The 24,501-nt window shown below is 41.6% G+C and overlaps 1 protein-coding gene across 2 annotated transcripts in view; it reads right to left on the reverse strand.

The window, feature by feature from the left end:
• Nucleotides 1-24,501, reverse strand: part of Col28a1 (collagen type XXVIII alpha 1 chain) — a 153,133-nt gene that overhangs the window by 17,621 nt on the left and 111,011 nt on the right. For both annotated transcript variants that reach the window (XM_039108604.2, XM_039108605.1), the window contains 4 exons: nt 5,234-5,302; nt 4,705-4,785; nt 4,573-4,608; nt 1,853-1,889 (listed from right to left, as the gene is read on the reverse strand). In XM_039108604.2, the coding sequence (XP_038964532.1) occupies nt 1,853-1,889; nt 4,573-4,608; nt 4,705-4,785; nt 5,234-5,302 (223 nt within the window). The remainder of the gene's footprint in view (nt 1-1,852; nt 1,890-4,572; nt 4,609-4,704; nt 4,786-5,233; nt 5,303-24,501) is intronic.

Genomic DNA, 24,501 nt, shown 5'->3' on the forward strand with positions numbered 1-24,501 from the left:
AATTTCCTCCAAATTGAACCAGTCCAACTTAGAGGAAAGTTCCTTAAAATGAAGGTCTAAAAGGAGAAAATCAACAACTCACAAGTGTCAGAAAGTCACTGAAGTTTACTAGATTCATCTAGAAGGAGAAAGGGATGCTGAAGAGAAAAGCAGCTCTAGTTTTGTTTTGTTTTGCTTTGCTTTGCTTTGTCTTACTTTGTTTTGTTTTTGGCAGGCACCCCATGCTAGGCTTCTCTTTTGGTAATGCTGATGCCTTAGAGTCATTTATGTTCCTGTTAGTGGCCCCTCCCATATACTCCTGAGAGTCACCCCAATAAACTCATTTGTTCAACAAGTTGGAGTTTGATAACATTGTTACTTTGATTTGTCATGGGTTCTCTATCTGACGTAAATAGATATTTGTTTATATCTCCCCACTAATAATATTACACAAGTAAAGGGTGAAATTACAGTTTAGCAGATAATAAACACTTGTATGCCTATTTCTTATATTAAAATATAAAATCCTCAGTGGGTATCCCTGGGAGGCCTGCCTTTTTCTGAAGGGAGTCAGAAGAGGAGTGGATCTTGGGAAGAAGGAGTTGAGGGAGTAACGGGGAGGAGTAAAGGGATGGAAAACTGGTTTGAGATGCATTAAAAATAAAACAAATATAAACACATAACAAATATATATACTTTTTACTTTTTAAAACTTAGCCTGCTCTATATAAGCCTCCTTGGTTGTCTCTCTCTCTCTCTCTCTCTCTCTCTCTCTCTCTCTCTCTCTCTCTCTCAGAGGTGACTACTGTCCTGAGCTTGTTTTCTTCATTCTACAGTTTGTATTTAATCTATAGCCCGATGCTGCTATTTTAACCTTCAGCCATATCTTTAAGTAAAACTGGAGAAGTGTTCACTGGTATGGCATATGGAAAAAGTGACAGGTTGAAAGAGTTAAATTGGCGGCAAGATTAGGGCCCGTGATTCTACATAAGAGCCACTGTTCTGGGTGGTGACTTCTTCATCCACCATGAGGATTATTACAACTTCCATGACTTCCATGCTCTCAAAGAGGCCAGCAGTCCCTCTGTACCATGAATCCTTTGACAAGAGGGCTTCCAGAAAATACTGGCCAATAAGCAACCATCCATAGATGGGGTGTCCAAAAATCTAATCCAGAAGCCGTGTCTAAATTGTCCTACTACCAGAGGTCTCAGGCTGGTTCTTAGGAAACAAAGAATTTCTGGGATTTGGCGCTATTCTTGCCTCTGTCCACTTCAAACAGGGAAGTCATCATTATCTTATCCATCTTCTGCCTTTAGCGTTTGCCTTATTCCCTCTGTCTGCTAACTCTAAGTCTAAAGTGTCAGGCATGGAACACTTTAGATTTCCATGTGAAACAAGGCAAACCCCTGAATGCCTTCCTGCCTGTGAGATTGAGCACAGTTGTAGAAATCACATTCAAAACTCACTTCAGAAAGAAATCCGGGCTTAGAAGACAGCCTGTGGCTAGTCTCCAGGTACCTGTGGCTCCTGCAGCCAAATCTCCATTGTGCCAGTTCTCTTCCCAGACTCAGGTAAGTCACTGACTACAGATGAGCACAGTGGGTATACAATGCCCTGCTAACCACACTCTTGAGCCCCCCCCCCACTGTGCAGACACTCTTGAAGAAAGAGGAAAAAAATCATCTATTAAGGTACCTACAGCCTCCCTCAATGTCACCTCTCCATTCTCCACTGATTTCTCAGCTCAGACTCTCTCATTTCCACACCAACAACGAATGATCCTGAATGATCCTCATTAGCTCAGCACCACAGCACACAGTGGGGCTGCTATAATATAGGGCACTTTGCTTTCTTGATAATTAAATCTTACCACATATTTCAATGATAAGTTTGATAATTTCTTCTTTCTGGGGGAAAAAGAAAAATGTATTAGAATTAAGTTTATAACTGTAGCATGTTTCCTGTAATCAGGAGCAATTTGTCCTGTAACTGTCACTGGACCATTTGATTCGCTCCTTCACTGGAGAAAATTAAACAAATAGCAGGAAAGTTGAAAGTCGGATATAACATGCCAAATGGGGCTGAGTAGTGAAACGTAATAGCTCTAACTTGGGGATCTTTTTGCAACTCCAGTGTACATCAGCTGTGGGCCCTGGGCTATCAGAGGACATAACAGTTTCCGAGTCTTAGAGTAATGATGCAGATTACATGAGGTGAGCGTGCACAGGTCTGAGCCTACCACGTACTGTCTCTGCAAGGATGCTGTAAATCAGCAAAATGATTTAGTCTGTGCTAGCCACTAAAATGATTTTGTCTGTGCTAGCCGCTAAAGCAGACGGCGAGGCCTAGAGTCCCCAGTCTTCATCCTTGTTCTGTTCTAACCCTCACTTCTTGAAGCCCCCTCCTTGGCTTCCTGCTATCCTTTTTCATTCTTTATGACGTGTCCTCGTGCTTCTAAAAGCCCCTTCCAGTCCTATTGCCCGTCTGATCTATCAGATGAGCCCAGAACAGGCTTCCCAAAGTCAGTCTACTAATGCTACAATGTTGCTTGTTGCTTGCTTACAAGTGATTAGACAGCCGACAGAGGCCAGATTATGTATTTGCTAAAAACACGGAGCTGAAAACGGTGATTACAGAAACCATAGATCGCAGTGGGTGAGAACAACAGAGTCAACCAAAGAAGAAAAACCTAACAGATGCAAAGTGAAACTTCAAAGAACAATTCGATAATGACAGAGTTGGGGGAGAGACAATATATGTAACTGGAGACACAGCTTAGTTAACAGCAGCATTAATGGAGACTATTGAGGTCTATCAACATATTTCAACAACAACAGTTGTTATTACAACTGTTTTATTACAAATTAAGTAAAAGCAATGACTCTTCCCAATGTGATGCCCGACTGCACTAATCAATTTATATCAGAGGAAGTTGTCAACAATGATTTCTCTTCTTCGGTCACTGCCATTTTTTTTCTACATTCAGAGTTGATAAATCTAAAACTAGAGTATATGCTGAAAGAGGAAATGTATGTATTTATGTTAAATATACCTAGAAAGGAGACATGTACATAGTTCCTCTAGTTTATTAGAAGCACGTTCTAAGTAGCCCAGGCTAGCTTGGAGTCTATAGTCTTCCTCCTGGGTTATACCACCACATGCAGCTTCTGTTTAACTTGTCACTTTTGGAAGAATACATACATCAAGCTTTATAATTATATTTTTCACATGCTATCATAATTTGTTTTTCATATTATTAATTATCCCAAAAAGCTTCATCAAAGGCATGGTCACCTTTAAGATTCTTTGTTGAGCAGTACAAAGCTATGTTTTAGAGAAGTTGGAAGAATTGATACCTCCAATAGTTGAATAGAAAGAAACTCATTTTATGTAAGACACAGTATTGGTAATTATCTCCACACAATCATACTCTAGACGGTGAACAAATGGGGTTGAGAAGTAGCTAAGGGATGGCGGTGGGGAAAGAGGGATTTTAAGTGGAAGCCAAATATTCATCACGTGATAGATAAACTTCTTGTATCACTTTCTCCTGACTTCAGGGACATATAGTCTCATCTTTTCCACAGCATTCCATTTCATAGTGCATATCTGTAATTCTGGCCATAGTAAATAACCAAGGGATGTTGGTGAAATGAATGTGAAAGTGACAAACTGAAAGAAAATAGTTCTACCCCACCCCCATGTTGGAACAGCAAGGCAGGAACTAAACCTTCCATTGATTCATCTCTACTACCCCTAGCAGGGAGCGGCCATCCTTGGGGATCTGATTGGTAGGAAGGGACAAGAGAAAGAAGCTGTGGTTGTGACCAGGCAGATTCACTCCCCTTCCAGGTTTTCCTGCTACTGTACATACGATTGGCAGGTAATAACTGAAGGAAAGAAAAAAAAACAAAAAAACCCCAAAAAACTAAAGGTCTCCTTTTCTAATCTCCAGGGGTGAAGTGATTTCAAATTAGAAAGGCAGAGTTTGAATTTGCTAGAAACTTCCTACCCATTAGAATTTTAAAAATCATCTTTTTTAAAAAAAATTGAGAATGAAAACTGTAGAAAACCATTTGTAGAGATTCAGCAGATTGGCCAAACGCATCCATACGCATAATCCCAGCTTTGAGATAACTGCTTTCACAGCACTTCCTTAAGGAACTAACTTAAGGAAAAAAAAATCCCCCCAGCCTGGTATCAGTGAGAAAGACACACAAAATAAAAACTCATTTGGTCTCTGCCACTTCTCTTAAGCAGATCAGTTCCTTGTTGCCAATAATAGCAACTTGATCATTTCTCAGAGAAGTCAAGAAGGAGCATCCCTACTTGTTCACATAAGACTGTGCATGACTTCCTAGTGCGGACACCCGCTCCCGGCCCCGCACCCGCACCCGCACCCCTGCTCTCCCTGCATCCAGATACAATTATCCCACACGTTTGCGCAAGTCAACACTGGCCTGACAGTAGGCACCATTTAAACAGAACAACCAACCTCCAAAAAAAAGGTCATAATTCTAGAGCTACGACATGAATATAATAATTCGGCAGTTAAGGAGCCCTCAATTACCATTTAGGATAGATACTCACCGTGAGTCCCAGGTCTCCTTTCGGTCCTTGTAACCCCTACTTAGTGGAAGAAGAGTTAACAGTCAGGTTAGGCTGGATCCATCGAAAGGATAAAGCTAAAGTCGTAGTGAGGCTTGAACAATCACGTCTTGCCTGTTTTCCTGGAGATCCAGGCTCTCCGATGTCTCCCTTTTCGCCTTTCCTCCCCACATCGCCCCGTTCTCCATGTTCTCCCTGCACGATATGGTTAAAAGAGAACCGTAGACCATGAACATTACAGCCGATTAAGCTTTAGGGGAAAAGTAATCCTACAGTTTGATTTGTTGAAGCCAAAAGCCCTTTAAAGGCTTGGAATTCTGTTGACATAAAAACTAAGAGTGGGGAAAAGACATTTACACTTAAGAGGTATTGTGACACCTTCTGATCAGCTTGGTGCCTTCAGGAAACTCAGCCGTTGTATAATTTACCAGGTTCCTGAGGTTTCTGGTGTCTCCTACATATGTGTCCTAAGGATTTATTCTTTTATTGCCTGCCTTTGAAGGATGAGAGGAAATAGATTCCATCACAGGTAGGTTTCATAGTAAGGCAGAACAGGCAGGAAACATGAGGGCTCTGTCCAAATCAAGGTTAAGCCATTGAGACCTTGACCCTAAGGATTTCCTTAAGGTCCTGATAAACTCACCTTCTGACCAGGGAGGCCGAGGCCCACTGTGCCCTTTGATCCTGGGAAACCTTGAGGTCCTTGTTCCCCCTACATGAGATATAAGGAAGAGGTGTTCTTATTAATTCCTCAGAATAACTCAGAATATTTAGAAACTCATTTGCAGGCTCCAAACTGCATTACAGAATTACCTAATTTCAAAGGATGATAATATAAATATAGCACACAGAGATAGGCTTCCTTGTTTGCTAGCATTCTTGTGGTATAGAAACCCCTCTCTTAACAGATCTGAAGCTAAGGGCACACTTGTTCACAAATAGCTAATATTCAATTTATCTTTGTATTTTCCTATATTTACAATATAATGTTAAAGTATAATATAATGCTAAATAATATATGCTAAAAGCCCACATTAATGATGGGGAGAAAAAATAAAACAACATCCCTTCAAGGCTAGGGACCTGTTATATAATTGACTATAATGTGTTAGTTTCATCTCTGATAATTTATAGCCATGGGCAAGACTCGATTTTGTTCCCCCACCCCCACTCTCTTACCAAAACCACACAAGGCATAAACAGTATCATGGTATAGAATATAGAATAGAAATAATCATAGCTAAACCACAAAGTCATAGTAACTATGCTGCTTGTTAGTTCCAAATCCTGACGTATTTCTGGATCAGTTAGTGATTTGTCTGTGGTAAAGAACAAAAGATACTGGACTCTCAGGACTACTTTATTTCCCTCTGCCGTGCTCTCAAAAGTATCATAACCATCCCCGAGAGAATCACCAGTGGGCACAGTAGAAGTTCTAACACCAGTCCCAATCTCAGACTAGCTTAAAGAGAATCTTGGGTGAAAGGAGAGGTCAAATATTCATTTTGCCTTGAGTCAGTCTCTCACAGCACCGTGTGACTGAACTCTAGTGGTTCCTTTGTATTTGAATACATTGCAAGCATAGAATCAAACACTCTTGGCTCCAAAATCCAATTTGCTTTATATAAGCAAGTTCCTAAGAATGGCCAAACTTTGAGAACTTGTTCCCCGAATGTCACTTTGGTGTCCTGGAGTCAAGCCTTCTGCTAGGACACACTGATCCCAGCAGGAAGGAGTGCTTGTGAAGCTCTGCAAACTCTGGGCACACCTAAGATGACTCACCCTTGGAGACTGGGATCCTCTTCCAGCTTTTCAGAAGTCATTGACAATCATTTCATTTAGTTTACAATCAAGAGCACATTCCCTTCTCACACTGGGAAGTCTGGAAACACTGGGAGACCAAGAACTCCGCATGGAAACTGGTACCAGCAAAATAACACATGTACTATGATAAAAAGTACGTAGCAACGTAGAGACCACAGACTGACCTTATACTTATCAGAAAATACCCTCTAGTGACAGTAGATCTCGCCCTCGTCTAGAGGTTAGAAAGCTCTGACTAGCTATAGATTAGGTGGCCAGCACACAGAGAGATGTTAGAGGACCCTAAGGAGACAACTGTCCGAGAGCCTACTAATCTTTGTTTTAATTGAAAAGGGGAAAAAACTATATATTAAATGTATAATCTGAGACACAGCATAAACTTGCTTCCTGTGATGTTTTCTGTCAATGAGGGCATCTTTATTCAATGAGATACTTGGTTAAAAGGTAGCTTTGGAATATTGCAGTGATGCCTCAGACCACTGGTGTCTGGGCCGAGAGGTTCCAGAAGGACCCCTGACTGGGTACATTGGAGACAAGAAGTTTGTGGAAGAATATTAAAAGGAAACCAGTGCTTAGCTTGGTCCGTATCCCAAAGGAAGATGGGTAGTAAAACACACTGTGCTACTAGGATGCGGTGGGGAATCATCACTGGGAAGTCTGCACTCAGAGGCACCTGGGAGGAGCGCCATACCTTCTCCATAATCATGCAGGGTGATTGTTTCTTAGGCAATATTTCCGATCTCTACAGCAGCTGTTACAAAAGATGTCCAATAAAGGTTTATGACTTAACTGCCTTTAAGAAATGACACACAGTTTCCCAACAAAGTGAAAAGCCATTTCCTATGGGAAATTCTTTGAGAAATCAATGATCACATCAGGGGTAGCTGGATGTCCAGGAGCCTATGCTGACATGCTTCCTAATGTGAGCATTCTATTTATAGTTGCTAATGAAGGGAGCTGTGTCTCTGCATGGTAAAGGATTCCCCCCCCCCCATAGCCAGTAGTCTTCCTCTAAAACACACGAGGAGTTCCTAAAACTTTCAGAGTAGATCACCTGGCTACCAGCCTTTAGTAAGTAAGTCCATGCCTTAGTTCAGCAGAGGTGTATGTGGCCCATTAGACTTTCTTCTATGACTCAGTGAAGTAAGAAAGAAGGTCACCAGGTCACCTTAGACCAGAAAGAATGACTGTCTATTGGGAAATACGATTAAATACATATTTCAAAGCCAACTTTTCAATCAGTGGTAGAAATAGCTTTATGCTTCCAGATGATTGTTTTATAGAAAACAATTTATAAGAGTAATGCATAAACATCTGAATCGTTTAACTGTTTGCACTACTAATAAGAAAAGAAATAATTGTTATTTTTTTCTATATGTTTTCTCAGGCAAACATTTAGAAGAAACAAAGTAACCTCAAAGAGGCTCAAAAAAACTGTAAAATGGATCTCTGGCTTCTATTCAGATTATAGAAAAATGAAAAATAAATCATTCTTAAAACAACAACTACATAGAAAATATTTTCATTAGGAAGCATCCACCTACCCCTGATGTGATAATTGATTTCTCAAAGAGTTTCCCGTAGGAAATGGCTTTTCACTTTGTTGGGAAACTGTGTGTCATTTCTTAAAGGCAGTTAAGTCATAAACCTTTATTGGACATCTTTTGAAACACCTGCTGTAGAAATCGGAAATATTGCCTGAGAAACAATCACCCTGCATGACGGTTAAACAGGTATGACGCTCTTCCCAAACCCCTCTGCAGAAGTGAAGTCATGATTCTCTTTGACGTCTGCGTGGACCTGGTTATAGGATAACCATTCTGAACAGTGTGCTAGGAATCCCTGGATCCCTTAGAAGAGGCGGGACCTCAGCAAACCCTTCCCTGATGGGAATACCAGATGTTATGTATAATCTGGAAAATAGGAGTCAGATAACATCTGTCACTGATTTTGAATAGCCCATGTAGGCTCTTGTAAGATAATAGGACTCTGGGGCAACAGGCATAAGGGGAGATCACACTAGCACCACACTGCTATTCTGGGGCTTACCAGAACTCAAAAGAAAGACAGGCAAGCAGGAAGGTTGAGCAGGGAAGTCAGGTGCGAAGCTTCCTGTTGTGCAGGCCTGAGAGGGAAGCCATAGCCCTACTGCCTCTTTCTGCTCAGGTTGCTATAACGAAACACTGTGTGATGGCATGCTCACACGTACACGGAGCAATCTATTTCTTACTGTGCGGGAGGCTGAAAAGTTCAAGATCCAAACAGGGGAGGAGTCATTGTGTGGTGAGGACCATTTTCTGGTTCACAGATGGTATCGTTCTGCTGCCTCTTCACATGGTAGAAGGGACAAAGCAGCTCTCTGGGTCTATTCTGAGGACACTAGTTCATCTGTGAGAACCCTACCCCTCTTATTCACGTCTCCAAAGTCATGCCTCCCAATAACATCACCTTGAGAGTGAGGCTCTTGGAACAGGGACCAGGAGTGGACAGAAATGTGCAAACACTATCAACCAGGAAAAGACAAGGCACCCCCTATAGGGAAAATGTCATCTAAGGCAATGACAACCACCACCTTTACCTCTCTGCCATAGGTGACGGCTCATGGCAGTAGCAGAAAGGAAACAGACCAAACTTGGCGCAAGAACTCCTAGAAACAGGCATTAAAGCTGCCCTATTGCTTGAAACAAGGAATGCACTTTGAGCCCAGGCCAACAGGAGCCTCCTGCATATAGAACTGGTATGAATTTTATTGCATGTAAATAATTTTCCACTAAGAAAGGAAACGAAACCAAACCAAAACAAAACAACAAGAAAAACAACAAAACCCAGCAGGAAATGGTGGTACCTTTAATTGCAGCACTCAGGAGGCAGAGGCAGGGAGATCACTGTGAGTTTCAAGGTTTGACTGTTTTATGAACTGAGTCCCACAACAGGTTCCACAGAACCTGAAACCAAGAAAGCAAAAACCAAAACAAACAAAAACCTCAACAAATGAAATGAATGAAAAGGGCCTTTAAAACCTAGAAAGAATTGAGACTGGAGAGCTAGTTGAGTGGTTAAGAGCACTTGTAACTCTTGCAGGGGACCTGGGTTTAGTTCCCAGTACCCACACGGTAGCTCACAAATATCTGTAAATATTCCAGGTGTCCATGGTCCTCGGCTCTGCAGGCACCAGGTACACTCATGGTACACATACAGCAAAACATCCACAAACAAAATGTCTTATTAAAAAGACAATATTTTAATTGTGTATGTAGGTTAAATCATATAATATCAATGATAATACAATAATATAATGATAATTACCTGTTATTTATCATTATATTACATTGCATTAGAGAAGTGCTTGTTTGTAACAAAAGTACTGAAGTATTGAAGAGAAAAAGTAAAAATATTCTATCTTCAATATACCACAAGTGTCTCATGAAAACAACACGAGTATGTACATACCTATACACAAACATTGATTTTTAAAATTTAACGATATTAACATTTAACAACTATAGATAAAGGACCTGTAGAATTCTTTATACTACACTTGCAACTTGCTCAAAATAAGGAATAGAAATCAGTATATGAAATGGATGATCAGATGGATGAGTAAGTGAGAAAATAAACAAGCTCGCAAAGATGGCGTCTGTCCTTACTGGAGCAGCTGAACACTCAAGCACATTAGCTACCGAGAGTTTGAGAACTCACATGTTAAATAAACCCCAAAAGTTTCCAACATATAGATTTCATGTGAGGTGTTTCTCTCTCTCTCTCTCTCTCTCTCTCTCCCTCCCTCCCTCCCTCCCTCCCTCCCTCCCCCCTCCCCCCCTCTGTGTGTGTGTGTGTGTGTGTGTGTGTGTGTCCATGCTCACACACACATAAGTGTTCATGTGAGTACATGTGTCTGTGGAAGCCAGAGTGCCATTTCTCTGGTGTGCTATTCACTTTTTTTAAATCCAGGTCTCTCTTTGGCCTGGTGCTAGACAATCAGGTTAGGCTACCTGGTCAGCGAGTCCTGGGGAGCCTCCTGGCTCTGCCTCCTAGCACTGGGAATCATGCTTCCAAGACAAGCACTGTGTCCACTGATCCACCTCTCCAACCTGCAGTCTGAACTTCTTGAGGGCATTTCTGCTCTTTGGATTCAGGAGAGTTTGACCATGATTAAAACCCTTTGCTGTTCCTGCGATATATATTCCCATAACCTCCCATTCAACTTTTGAAACAAGCAATAACATTATCCCAGATAAACACAATCTGTTTATGCACCCAATATGGTTATCTACCACCAGATTAAGACTCTCACCTCACCTCTGCAAAAAATAAATGTTAAGAGATGTAGGGTATTTTAAGGAGGAAGTCCTCAACTCCTACTTGCCTTTTTGTTTGAATTCTTGCCGTCCACGTTTTCTCTGTCACCTCATAGGTAAAAAACAATGTCCTTATTTATAAAACAGATTTTTATCTCTAGGAAGGGATATGAATGCCATATCCCTTAGTTACCTTTAAAGAAGGTAACTGAGAAGCCCATTATGAAAAGGAAAATGCATCAAGCTCTTCTGGAAGTTTGGCTCAGGGCTGCTGTCCCGCTGCAAAATGAAAGTTGAAAAAGAAAGAACCTGAACCCAGGCTCGGTTCAGTGAGAACAGGGACCATCTCCGATTTATTTTTATCTCTACTCCACCTTTGTCATTCTGCTATTGAGCTGTTCTCCCCCTGGGCATTTTCTGTCACTCACTAAAAATCAAGGGCTAAAATCAATGAGGCAAACCAGAGCCAGAAATTCTAGTTCAAACAAAACCTTCTCCTCTGACAAGAGGGTAGCATTGTCTGAGAACCCTGGAGACATGGTTTACATAGGGAAGAAAAGTAAAGAGCCACCCCCCACCCCCACCCCCCACCCCTGCTAGCTTTTAGCTGAGGGCCAATGGTTACTTCCTAGCCTCAGAGCCCTGGCTATAAAGGGGTTGAGAAAAGAAATATTTACCTTCGTAAAGCTTTCTGTTTTTTTTTTTTTTCCCACTTTTTAGGCCATTGTAGAACCATACGAAAAAGTTCAAACTTCAATGGTCCCACAATATCCCCAATATTTTTTAATTTAAAGTATCATTCTTTCCTCTATTTCTTTTCTACTTTGCCTCCTGCTTTCTGATAACACGATTATTAATTAAAAACTTGGGGGAGGGCACCGTAAGTTTTGAAAGTAGGTAGTAAAAATTTTCTGGCCACTGGAATAAAGAAGCCACTATTGTACTATATGTTGATTCAGTGGGTGAACGGTACAGTTTATCAGACCAGTGAGCAGCCTGAATAGTCTTCCGGTGTTTGCCTGCAAGCCAGGAACCACTTTGTACTGCTCTCTGGGCACAGCTAGTTCACATGCAAAGGAAATCTTCCATTTTTATGGGCCTTGGTAGTATATACATTGTTCACGTCAATTGAAGGCAGTTGTCTAGGGGCTTCTAGAAAACCAGGTTGGTCTGCTACTTGGGCATTGATTTCCTGACCCTAACAATCTGCTGCTGCAAGTAGCCACTGCCATTTATTGCTTTCCTGTGATCAAAGAACAAACTTATGTCTCTGTATAACGTCTTAATAGTTCCAGGGGAAAACACATTGACGATAAAAGTTAGCTTTTAACAGTTCTCGCAAGCTACCATGAATTCTGTCTGATGTTGCAATATTTTTAACAGTAATTCTGTTTCCAAAATTCAAGCTGACAGAGCCTACAAACAAAGGCTCTTTTGCTTTCTACTCCTCTGTTCTAGCTTGGCACTGAGTAGAAGCCCAGGCAGTTTTCCCCTTTCTAACCTGATAATCAACTGCTTTCAGTTTCTTAAAATCCCTTCCCCTTCTGGCGCCCGGATTCCTCTGAATGTCCCACTTTGATACGTTAGCACTCTCTAATGGGGAGTAAGACAGCCTAATGTGTGTTTGATAAAGTAACCCACTTGCTTAGGAGTGGAGTCAGTGAGTAAGCTACATGCGATCAAGCAAACATTTGTTGGAGTAGAGCCACAGACCTTCTGGTACCGGGCCAGATCCCAAAGGGATGAATGAAACAAAACATGGCTTCGTTATATTCGATATTCATTCAGATGGTGATTCAGTTGTGTTGTGTTTGGTGAGAGACAAGGAAGTCATTTTCTTTTATGGATTCAACAGTTGATTTTGAGTCTGTTCCTAATGACAATCTAACGCCTTTACTGTGTGTACTTCATTCCTCATGGTCTCAGAGTAGAGCCAAGAGATGTCAGCCACATACAGTGTGAAGTTTCAGAACAGCTCCCAAGGGAACACCCAGGAGCCGGACCACGATGCTGCTGACACTAATATTGATGGCTGTGTTCCTTTCCTGGGGCTTCTATGATGAATTACCTCAAATGTAGAGGCTAAAACACGACCTCCATTACCTCACAGTTCTAGGAGGTCAGAAATCTGAAATCAGTTTCCAAGGTGTAGAAAGACCACGTTTTCTCTAGACACTCTGAGGACGAATGTGTCGCCTTCACTATTTCAACCTCTTGTCCTTCCTGTCTCCTATGGGTTTTTTCTATCCTCCTCTATGCTGGGCTATTTCAATCAACACATCATTCCTATGAGAGTCTTATCTCCCTTTGATTCCCTCTTCCTTGAGATGATGTTTAGGGTCCATCCAGATAACACAGCCCCTATTTCTAGTTTCCTTCTGTTATAAGGTAATAAATTCACATTCTAGAGATGAGGACATGGACATCTTTATGATTCATTATTCAGCCTACCATGGTGACTTTTATCTTATTCCCATAAAAGCAATATAATATGGTTGCTATGTCACCTGTAATTTACCTTAATATATTTTCATTTAGACAATATCACAACTATATGACTGTGCAAGTTAATTTACTTTATACTCTAGGATGAGATATATATATATACACATATATATATACACACATATATATATATATATATATATAGAGAGAGAGAGAGAGAGTCATATATGAGGCACTAAAATATCTGATCATGTGCTGTTTAAAAACATTTTGTTCAACAGACAACCCTGTATATACAGCTGTGGTTCCAGAAGAGAGTTGAAAAATTCCCATCATTTACTGCTATCCCACTGACATGTTACAGTCAGATTAATTAATCATATCTTGGTGGTGATGCAAATATAATGTAGCCAATAATATAAAGGTATAAAACATGGGAGAGGGCTGGAGAGATGGCTCAGCCGTTAAAGGCTAGGCTCACAACCAAAAATATAAAACATGGGAGAAAAATCCACAAAACAAAAGTTTTAAGAATAACTAAGAGTATAGCACACTTGGGGCTGAGGAGATGCTTAGTAGGTAAGATGCCTGCTGTGTCAAGCACACGATTCTCAGCACTCACATGTTAAAGGCCCACAGGCGTAGTGGCATGTGTCTGTAACTCCAGCACTAAGACTTAGAAAGTGTGGACCCTGAAGCTCAGTGACCAGTTAATCTGGGCAAAATGATGAGTTTCAGGATCCGCGAGAAGCCCTACTCCAAACAGCAAAGGTGGACAGTCATCAAGGAAAAACATGTGACATCACCCTCATGCTTAAACAGACATAACTAACAACAGCACACATACACACCACACACTCAATATCACACACACACACACACACACACACACACACACACACACACTATAGCACATGCAGCTGAGCACAGTACTTAATGTTCAATAAGAAAAACATGCTGCTGGCTTACATACTAATGGTCCTAATACTTTTAATCATTGTGTTAGGGTATACCCCAACATAACTGTAACATGACCATAAAAATAGTACATCATGCTGCTCCTGCAGGAGGCTCCCAGGTGTCATGTTTTCTGTGACTCTTGATTGCATCAAAGAGCCAGGTTAGGTAATGGACCTATACCATCCGGAGATAGGGCACTCTCTCCTGTTTACACAATGATGAGCTCACATCATGACATCTCTTAGAGCGATCCCTGTTTTCAGGGCAAGCATAGCTGTTGTACAATCCCTAGTCCATAGTTGAAGATATATGTTCCCAATATGACTGTTTAGATTTGCTCCAGAGGAATCTCAAACATGCAATTTCCCTTTGGTGAGGTAAGAAGGAGTCAAGGTGTGTACACCAGCTAGAATGCTGTATGGGTACTTCCCTCTCACGTGAAAGGGAGTTAGGTGACAAACACAAAAAACTAGATCTTTGATCAGTTTGTCACTACGTGTGTTTCATTCTTACTATTTAACAAAGGAGTAGACTTACAGTAGAATTAACCTGTTTTAATGGAAACATAGCTTGAGACAGCAGACTTATCAAGGAAGAATAACTTAATGAACTTCTAAACTTTAGAAAACATTGATAGTCAACAAAAAAGAAAAACGTGTAAATATCTAAATTGGCCTCAGATAACTTAGAATACTTACAGATGAATATTCTCACTGTGGTGACATCATGCTCCCCTGGTTGTTTTGCTTAAGATTTGGTCTTCTGGTTCTATGCATAAGCACTAGCAGATGCAAAGGGGGTAGAGGGAACAGCAGAGGGCATTTGCAAATAAGCCCAGAACAGTTAACCACTGAGCTTGACTGCCTGATCGCTCACTGTCACGATTTCTCTACTTGATTGACAGAATTTAGTCTCACTTTCTAATAATAAAGTTGTTCTCAGTTTAAACCTTAGCTTTAAATACATCAGCAGGTCACAGGACAAAAACTGTCATGGCTTTGAAGGATTTTGCCAGCTGGTCTCAGCTGCATGAATTGATTTGTCTTGCCCTTCTGTCTAAATCTCTCTAGATAAACCTGCCAGAATTCACAAATATCTTAGTGGGCATTCAAATGGACTTGGACCACAACTATAAATACAAAGAGACAGAGTAGGCTTAATGGCAGTTGGCTATGTAAGGGGCAAAGATATCTGCCAAAACCCCTTTGTTGGCCATCTGTTATTTCCTAGTTCCCTGGCCCAAGTTTCTAGTAGATCACATATTTCAGTTTGGCTCCTTTTAAAGATTTGTTTTACATTAATTAACTGTATAAATGCGGGTTCAGGTAGCCATGGAACCCATGAGGGGGCACTGGATCTCCTGGATGTGGAGTTGCAAGTAGTTATGAACCTGTTGACGTGGTGCTGGGATGTGAACTCAAGTCCTCTGTAAGACTGCACACACTTAGCTACTGAGCTACCTCTTCGCCAGAGACTTTTGGTTTAGATGACTCTAATGCTTCCTCGGGTGTTCTCTGTGCTCTCAGGGTAGGTAGATATATGCCAGGCTCTTATTAACCTGAGCAATCTTCTCTACATCTGTGACTTTAGTAGTGATCCCATAAATGACAATTCTCTAGTCCCATAGTTATTCTTATCTTTAAAATCCTGCCTTATTTTCCTATCTACTTTCTAGAATTTTCCATATGCTAGCTACTGCAGAATGAAACCTACCAAAGCCAGAAATCTTACTGTGTCATATCTTCTGTCCCTCATGTGCCCATCCCTTAGTCTCCCAAGCTTGCAGATTCTCCGTGTCATGACCTCTGTTCTCTCTGGTCATTCCTTTTTTTTTTTTTTTATTTGATTTTTTTTTTATTAACTTGAGTATTTCTTATATACATTTCGAGTGTTATTCCCTTTCCCGGTTTCCGGGCAAACATCCCCCTCCCCCCTCCCCTTCCTTATGGGTGTTCCCCTCCCAACCCTCCCCCCATTGCCGCCCTCCCCCCATAGACTAGTTCACTGGGGGTTCAGTCTTAGCAGGACCCAGGGCTTCCCCTTCCACTGGTGCTCTTACTAGGATATTCATTGCTACCTATGGGGTCAGAGTCCAGGGTCAGTCCATGTATAGTCTTTAGGTAGTGGCTTAGTCCCTGGAAGCTCTGGTTGCTTGGCATTGTTGTACTTTTGGGGTCTCGAGCCCCTTCAAGCTCTTCCAGTTCTTTCTCTGATTCCTTCAATAGGGGACCTATTCTCAGTTCAGTGGTTTGCTGCTGGCATTCGCCTCTATATTTGCTGTATTCTGGCTGTGTCTCTCAGGAGCGATCTACATCCGGCTCCTGTCTGTCTGCACTTCTTTGCTTCATCCATCTTGTCTAATTGGGTGGCTGTATATGTATGGGCCACATGTGGGGCAGGCTCTGAATGGGTGTTCCTTCAGTCTCTGTTTTAATCTTTGCCTCTCCCTTCCCTGCCAAGGGTATTCTTTTTCCTCATTTAAAGAAGGAGTGAAGCATTCACATTTTGATCATCCGTCTTGAGTTTCATTTGTTCTAGGGATCTAGGGTAACTCAAGCATTTGGGCTAATAGCCACTTATCAATGAGTGCATACCATGTATGTCTTTCTGTGATTGGGTTAGCTCACTCAGGATGATATTTTCCAGTTCCAACCATTTGCCTACGAATTTCATAAAGTCGTTGTTTTTGATAGCTGAGTAATATTCCATTGTGTAGATGTACTACATTTTCTGTATCCATTCCTCTGTTGAAGGGCATCTGGGTTCTTTCCAGCTTCTGGCTATTATAAATAAGGCTGCGATGAACATAGTGGAGCACGTGTCTCTTTTATATGTTGAGGCATCTTTTGGGTATATGCCCAAGAGAGGTATAGCTGGATCCTCAGGCAGTTCAATGTCCAATTTTCTGAGGAACCTCCAGACTGATTTCCAGAATGGTTTTACCAGTCTGCAATCCCACCAACAATGGAGGAGTGTTCCTCTTTCTCCACATCCTCGCCAGCATCTGCTGTCACCTGAGTTTTTGATCTTAGCCAATCGCACTGGTGTGAGGTGAAATCTCAGGGTTGTTTTGATTTGCATTTCCCTTATGACTAAAGATGTTGAACATTTCTTTAGGTGTTTCTCAGCCATTCGGCATTCCTCAGCTGTGAATTCTTTGTTTAGCTCTGAACCCCATTTTTTAATAGGGTTATTTGTTTCCCTGCGGTCTAACTTCTTGAGTTCTTTGTATATTTTGGATATAAGGCCTCTATCTGTTGTAGGATTGGTAAAGATCTTTTCCCAATCTGTTGGTTGCCGTTTTGTCCTAACCACAGTGTCCTTTGCCTTACAGAAGCTTTGCAGTTTTATGAGATCCCATTTGTCGATTCTTGATCTTAGAGCATAAGCCATTGGTGTTTTGTTCAGGAAATTTTTTCCAGTGCCCATGTGTTCCAGATGCTTCCCTAGTTTTTCTTCTATTAGTTTGAGTGTGTCTGGTTTGATGTGGAGGTCCTTGATCCACTTGGACTTAAGCTTTGTACAGGGTGATAAGGATGGATCGATCTGCATTCTTCTACATGTTGCCCTCCAGTTGAACCAGCACCTTTTGCTGAAAATGCTATCTTTTTTCCATTGGATGGTTTTGGCTCCTTTGTCAAAAATCAAGTGACCATAGGTGTGTGGGTTCATTTCTGGGTCTTCAATTCTATTCCATTGGTCTATCTGTCTGTCTCTGTACCAATACCATGCAGTTTTTATCACTATTGCTCTGTAATACTGCTTGAGTTCAGGGATAGTGATTCCCCCTGAAGTCCTTTTATTGTTGAGGATAGCTTTAGCTATCCTGGGTTTTTTGTTATTCCTGGTCATTCCTTTTTAATATGTATGTAAGGACTGGCCTTCCTAAGTCATCCAAACAGTCTTATCTCATTGGTTGTCATTCCAGGCAGAACTAGCAGCCCTTATATCAACCTCTCTCATATCATATATGTCATAACACCTTTGATATTCATATCTTGTCCATCCTACTTATAAATTGCCAAAGGAGAAACTATTCATCCTGCCCTTTTTACCTTCTGAGGTACATATTTCAGATCCCTATACAACATATAGAACAAAGAGTGTATATGGTGTCTGGCCACCTTTTATAAAAGTTATCTAAAGACCATACTTTTTAAATTCCATCTTACTTAACCTCATAAACTGCATGGGTATTGGTGTGCCTTTTAGGTTATTTAAGAAAATTTTCTGGATAAAGCTGTGCAATTCAAACTGACCATAGAGTACCCAGACCCAGTGGATACATCTATAATACAACTCCTACTCAAGGAACATCAACTATAAGACTTTAAGAGTCAGAGTACCAGACACTCTGCTACGTCTCCTCGCAATGGCAGAGAAACCCAGAATACCTCAATAACAGGGCTGCCTAAACCAGACCAGAACAAGGACCACTCCATTAGACATGCTAATGTGTGAGGGGAAAGATCATATGGCTCCACCCCTAGAAGAGGAACAGCAGGCAAGTCCAGGGATGTTGAGCTAAGGGAAATCGTCTTCTTCTAGGGAGGAGCTCCCTAATTGGTTACCCAAAACCAAGCAGTCATCCCTGAAGTCATGCGCATGCAAACTATGCTAAACAGACTGAGCAGGTTGTTTCTTATATATGCAACAATAACAGTTAAGCAAGGGAGACCAGGAATTTGAGAGAAAGCAAGGTGGAGAGCATGGGTGGAGTTAAAAGAAGGAAGGGAATGGAGGACTATAATTATAAAGTATAATGTAATTATACTTTAATTTTAAAGATTGGACACTCAAAAAAAAAAACAATGTATGGGAAAGCTCAGCAGATATTCATTGATGAATCAGCTGAAGAAGATATTTACAACCATGTTCTCTGGGACCAGGCTCTAGGGTCAATCTGAATAGCTCCTATAGCATTGGCTTCTGAGACAGCAGAGTAAAACCAGTAAATTGGTGTTCATGAGCTACAAAATCCACTGTGGCTCACCTGAGGCACATTCTGCTGACTGCACAGGCTACTTAAGCAGTACTGTGAGGACGGCAGGAAGTTCTGAGCCACAGCCACTACCTGAGCAGCAGAAAGTGGGGCCTCGTGGCACTTACTCAACCCCAGTTGCATAAGTTTGCTGAACAAACAGATTCTAGGATGTGCTTTGTGTTTTTCAAGACGCTCTTCTTTGTTCCACAGATTAGTTCATTTACAGACAAGAATGGACACAAAGGCAGTGAAAAGGGCAAACTTTCCTTATCGTGATCTTGGAGAAGTCTGAATCATGACCTAAAGAGACCTCTGGGTCCTGTGTTAGTACAACTTTCTCTTACTGTAATGGAGTGCCTGGGATACAAATTCACAGGAAGAAAGATTTGTTTTGGCTCATGGTTGCCAAAGTTCCAGAACATGATTTGCATCTTTTGGGGCTTAAGGTAACAGTGAATATTTTCATGGCTAGCAGATGGTGGAGAAAACATCTCATCTCGTGGCAGAGAGGTGGCAGAAAGAAAAAGAGGCAGGAACAAGACACACTTCTCTCAGCACGATCACCTATGGCCTACCTCCTCCAGCTCCTCTGGAAGCTGAATCAGTGAATTTAGCCCATTGATGTGGTTAGCATTTTAGTGATCCATTCATTCCTCTCTCAGGAGCACTGAGACCTGGGGACCACACCTACAGTACACGAGCCTTTGGGGAACATTTTATACCCAAGTCATCATATGCCCAATACCTAGAACAAGTGAATGTTGTCTTGCATGGAAAAGGGGGTATTCACAGCTATGACTAAGTTAAAGTTTTTCAGACAAGGAGATTATTCTGGGTTGTCTGGATGGGTCCTAACTGTTACCATGAGTCTCCTTAAGCAGAAGTGTTTGAAGAGCATGTAGCCAATGGTAGAAGCAAAGTCATCGAGGAAAAGTAGAATCCATTGGCTTTACAGATGGAGAAAGGTGCTGTCTACAGTAGAAATGTCAATCTTTTCCTAGAGAAGACTAGGAAACAGATTCCTCTAAACTCTCTTCATGTTATCCGCATTAGGATACATTATTCTTATTCCACAACTATAAGACCGAACATGAGTTATAATCGAGCTGAATTTGTGACACTGTTTCAGCCACCCCAGGACAGCAACACAAAGGCTAAGACCATTCCTGTCTCTTCTGGCAAAGCAGACCATAACAAGAACATTCTGTGTCAGATCATCAAGAAACAAGTTAGCCAAAAAGTCTTATTTTAAGTGCCATGAAGCTCAGGCTGTCATAAAGCTAAGGAAGTCATGAACAGAACTCAGTTTGCTTTTGCATTTTGCAGGCCAGAGCTCCAAGCATGGACAGAGTTGATTAGTACTGTTTTTCTACAGCATTTCACTCTTTAGGAGGAAAAGCAATGCTGGGAGAAACACCCTCACTCCAAGGGGAAGGGATGACTATTCCATATATTAGCCTTTGCAATATGACTGGAGACTATAGAAAGCTGAAAAGGAAAAAAGACTGAAAGGAAAGTGTCAGTATTCATGATGGTTTGGTTATCATGTGTATGCCTTCATGACATGTCCTGTAATCCATATTGTTACAATAATTCTTACTCCTATATTTAAAAATGGAGTTCAATTCCATTTTCCAGAGCCATGTACAGTGAGATACAAGGAAGATTTGCTTCAGAGGCCCCTCTGCAATTTGAGCAGGGAGATATTCCTACTGTGCAATCTGGGAACACCCACATACTACCAAGAAACAAGAATGTCTAAGCTAACTGTTGTTGCTATAATAAAACACTATGACCAAAAAGTTTCCTGTGGTGGATGTAATAAATTGTCACAAATCAATAGCTGAATATGACTCAGAGCTAATCTCTCGTGGTTCTGGACCCCCTTAAGTCTGAAACGAACGTCGATAGCACAAGGGTTCATTCCATTCTACAGCATGTCGTTCAACATCTAGGGAAGTAAGCAGAGGAACTCAAAACTTGGGGCAGGAGCTGATGCAAAGGTCATGGAGGAATGCTGCTTACTGGCTTGCTCCTCATGGCTTGCTCAGTTTTCTTTTTTACAGGGCCTCAAATAGCCAGTTCAGGAGTGGTGCTGCCCATGGTGAGATGGACCCTATCACATAATCATTCATTAAGAAAAAAGCTCACAGACTTGCCCACAGCCAACCTAATGGAAGTATTCTCTCAATGAAATGACTTTAAGCTGTGTCAAGTTAACAAGAGAGAGTGACTGTTGATGGTTTACACTGAGGACAGGAATGATACAGGAGCAGAGAGAGAGAGAGGGAGAGAGAGAGAGAGAGAGAGAGAGAGAGAGAGAGAGAGAACTTATACGCCAAACCAGCCATTCTGTTCTTTCAATTACTTTCAGAGTAAAAACCCAAACAAAATTAAAAATATATACAAAAATATAATACATATACATAAAAATATATAGTTAGACACAATGTCACATGCCTTTAATTCTAGCACTTTGGAAGCTTGCCAGAGCTGCACAGAGAGATTCTGTCTAAAGCACTATGGGCATAGCAGTACTATGTATAGTAACCAAAAGTAGAATCACACTAATAATGTACACCAGTGGAAAAACAAAAGGTAATATATCCACACAATGTAACAGTATTTGGCGGTAAAAAGACAGATGATCTTTGACAACTTTATGCTGTTAGAAAGCATGAACACAAAAGATCACATATCATGACTCTATTTAGGCAAGACGTACAAAATAGGGAGAGCTATGAAGATAGAAAAGCTAGTGGATGCCAGAGTTGATGACTAAATAGGAAGGTGATGGGCAATGGCTGCCAAGAAGCATGTGATTTATTTTGGGTATTATGAAAATATTCAAAGTTAGGTGGTGATGACAGTTATGAAATTACGTGAGCATGGCTAAAAAAAAAAGTTAAGGCTACATTAAAGGAATAGATTGCTTAGTACGTGGCTGAATTTCAATAATTTTTAAAAAATAAAACAAACCATCCTAGGGGCTTCTTTCCAGCTATGATTCTCATACTTTGATTACATAAGACAAATCTGTTCATCTTGTGATAGCAGGAACTACTGGACCCCACCATCTAAGTCACTTCTCAGAAAATGTCTTTCAGCATTCATTTTTTTTAAAAATATCCTCTGGGTATTAAAGCTCCATGGAGTCTTTGAATAAGGTATGAAAGGGCCTTCTGACAAACTCCTCCTGTGTATGGTCCTCTAGCTTGCTCATCTGTATGCAGCGTTCCCTCTCATTGAGTTCAGCACAGCCGAATTTACTCACACAGGAGGAAACTGCTCTCTTGATTTTCTCTGCAAAACTCTTCTAGATTTTCTTCATAAACTACTCAGTGACAATTGGTTTACTAACCTGAAAGCTTAGATGAATGGACAGCCTCTGAGCCAAACGAAACATAGAACCATGAAAAGATCCATAGAATCACAGATTATTGAACAAAGCCTTAAAGAAAATTCATTTGTTAACTTGGAATGTTTTGCTGCATTGTGCTTGCTTCAAGGGTAAACCATGAACTTGGGTAAAAGTTTAACAGTAAAAGCAACAGATATATAGATGATGAAATTGCATTCCCCCCTTCCTGGTTGCTGCCGCTGCAGAGAGCCCGTGGGCAGCACCCCACGAGCGAACTTGAGCCTCGGGACCACAGGTAAGACCAACTTTTCTGCTGCAAGAAAGCTGCCTGGTGAGCTTGGGACACACGGAAGCAGAATTCCTCTAGGACCGGGCATGTTCTGTGTTTACCGGAAGTCCCACACACGCGGATCCCGGCCCGCAGCAGCTCTCTGCTCCCAGACCCCTTGAGAGAGAGACCCAACCGCCTGGTCAGGTGGGCACTCCTGAGGCTGCAGAGCAGAAGAGACCACCAACACTGCTCACCCCTGCCCACATCCCTGGCCCAAGAGGAAACTGTATAAGGCCTCTGGGCTCCCGTGGGGGAGGGCCCAGGAGCGACAGGACCCCTACCTGAGACACCACCAGAACCTGAAAGAAACAGACCGGATAAACAGTTCTCTGCACCCAAATCCCGTGGGAGGGAGAGCTAAACCTTCAGAGAGGCAGACAAGCCTGGGAAACCAGAAGAGACTGCTCTCTGCACACACATCTCGGACGCCAGAGGAAAAAGCCAAAGACCATCTGGAACCCTGGTGCACTGAAGCTCCCGGAAGGGGCGGCACAGGTCTTCCTGGTTGCTGCAGCTGCAGAGAGCCCGTGGGCAGCACCCCACGAGCGAACTTCAGCCTCGGGACCACAGGTAAGACCAAATTTTCTGCTGCAAGAAAGCTGCCTGGTGAACTCAAGACACAGGCCCACAGGAACAGCTGAAGACCTGTAGAGAGGAAAAACTACACGCCCGAAAGCAGAACACTCTGTCCCCATAACTGACTGAAAGAGAGGAAAACAGGTCTACAGCACTCCTGACACACAGGCTTATAGGACAGTCTAGCCACTGTCAGAAATAGCAGGACAAAGTAACACTAGAGATAATCTGATGGCGAGAGGCAAGCGCAGGAACACAAGCAACAGAAACCAAGACTACATGGCACCATCGGAGCCCAATTCTCCCATCAAAACAAACATGGAATATCCAAACACACCAGAAAAGCAAGATCTAGTTTCAAAATCATTTTTGATCATGATGCTGGAGGACTTCAAGAAAGACGTGAAGAACTCCCTTAGAGAACAAGTAGAAGCCTACAGAGAGGAATCGCAAAAATGCCTGAAAGAATTCCAGGAGAACATAAATAAACAAGTAGAAGCCCATAGAGAGGAGTCACAAAAATCCCTGAAAGAATTCCAGGAAAACACAATCAAACAGTTGAAGGAATTAAAAATGGAAATAGAAGCAATCAAGAAAGAACACATGGAAACAACCCTGGATATAGAAAACCAAAAGAAGAGACAAGGAGCTGTAGATACAAGCTTCACCAACAGAATACAAGAGATGGAAGAGAGAATCTCAGGAGCAGAAGATTCCATAGAAATCATTGACTCAACTGTCAAAGATAATGTAAAGCGGAAAAAGCTACTGGTCGAAAACATACAGGAAATCCAGGACTCAATGAGAAGATCAAACCTAAGGATAATAGGTATAGAAGAGAGTGAAGACCAAAACACCAAATGCACAAAATAAAGACAGAATATTAAAAGCAGTAAGGGAAAAAGGTCAAGTAACATATAAAGGCAGACCTATCAGAATCACACCAGACTTCTCGCCAGAAACTATGAAGGCCAGAAGATACTGGACTGATGTCATACAGACCCTAAGAGAACACAAATGCCAGCTCAGGTTACTGTATCCAGCAAAACTCTCAATTAACATTGATGGAGAAACCAAGATATTCCATGACAAAACCAAATTTACACAATATCTTTCTACAAATCCAGCACTA

This window comes from Rattus norvegicus, chromosome 4 (genome assembly GCF_036323735.1).
Source record: "Rattus norvegicus strain BN/NHsdMcwi chromosome 4, GRCr8, whole genome shotgun sequence".
NCBI lineage: Eukaryota > Metazoa > Chordata > Mammalia > Rodentia > Muridae > Rattus > Rattus norvegicus.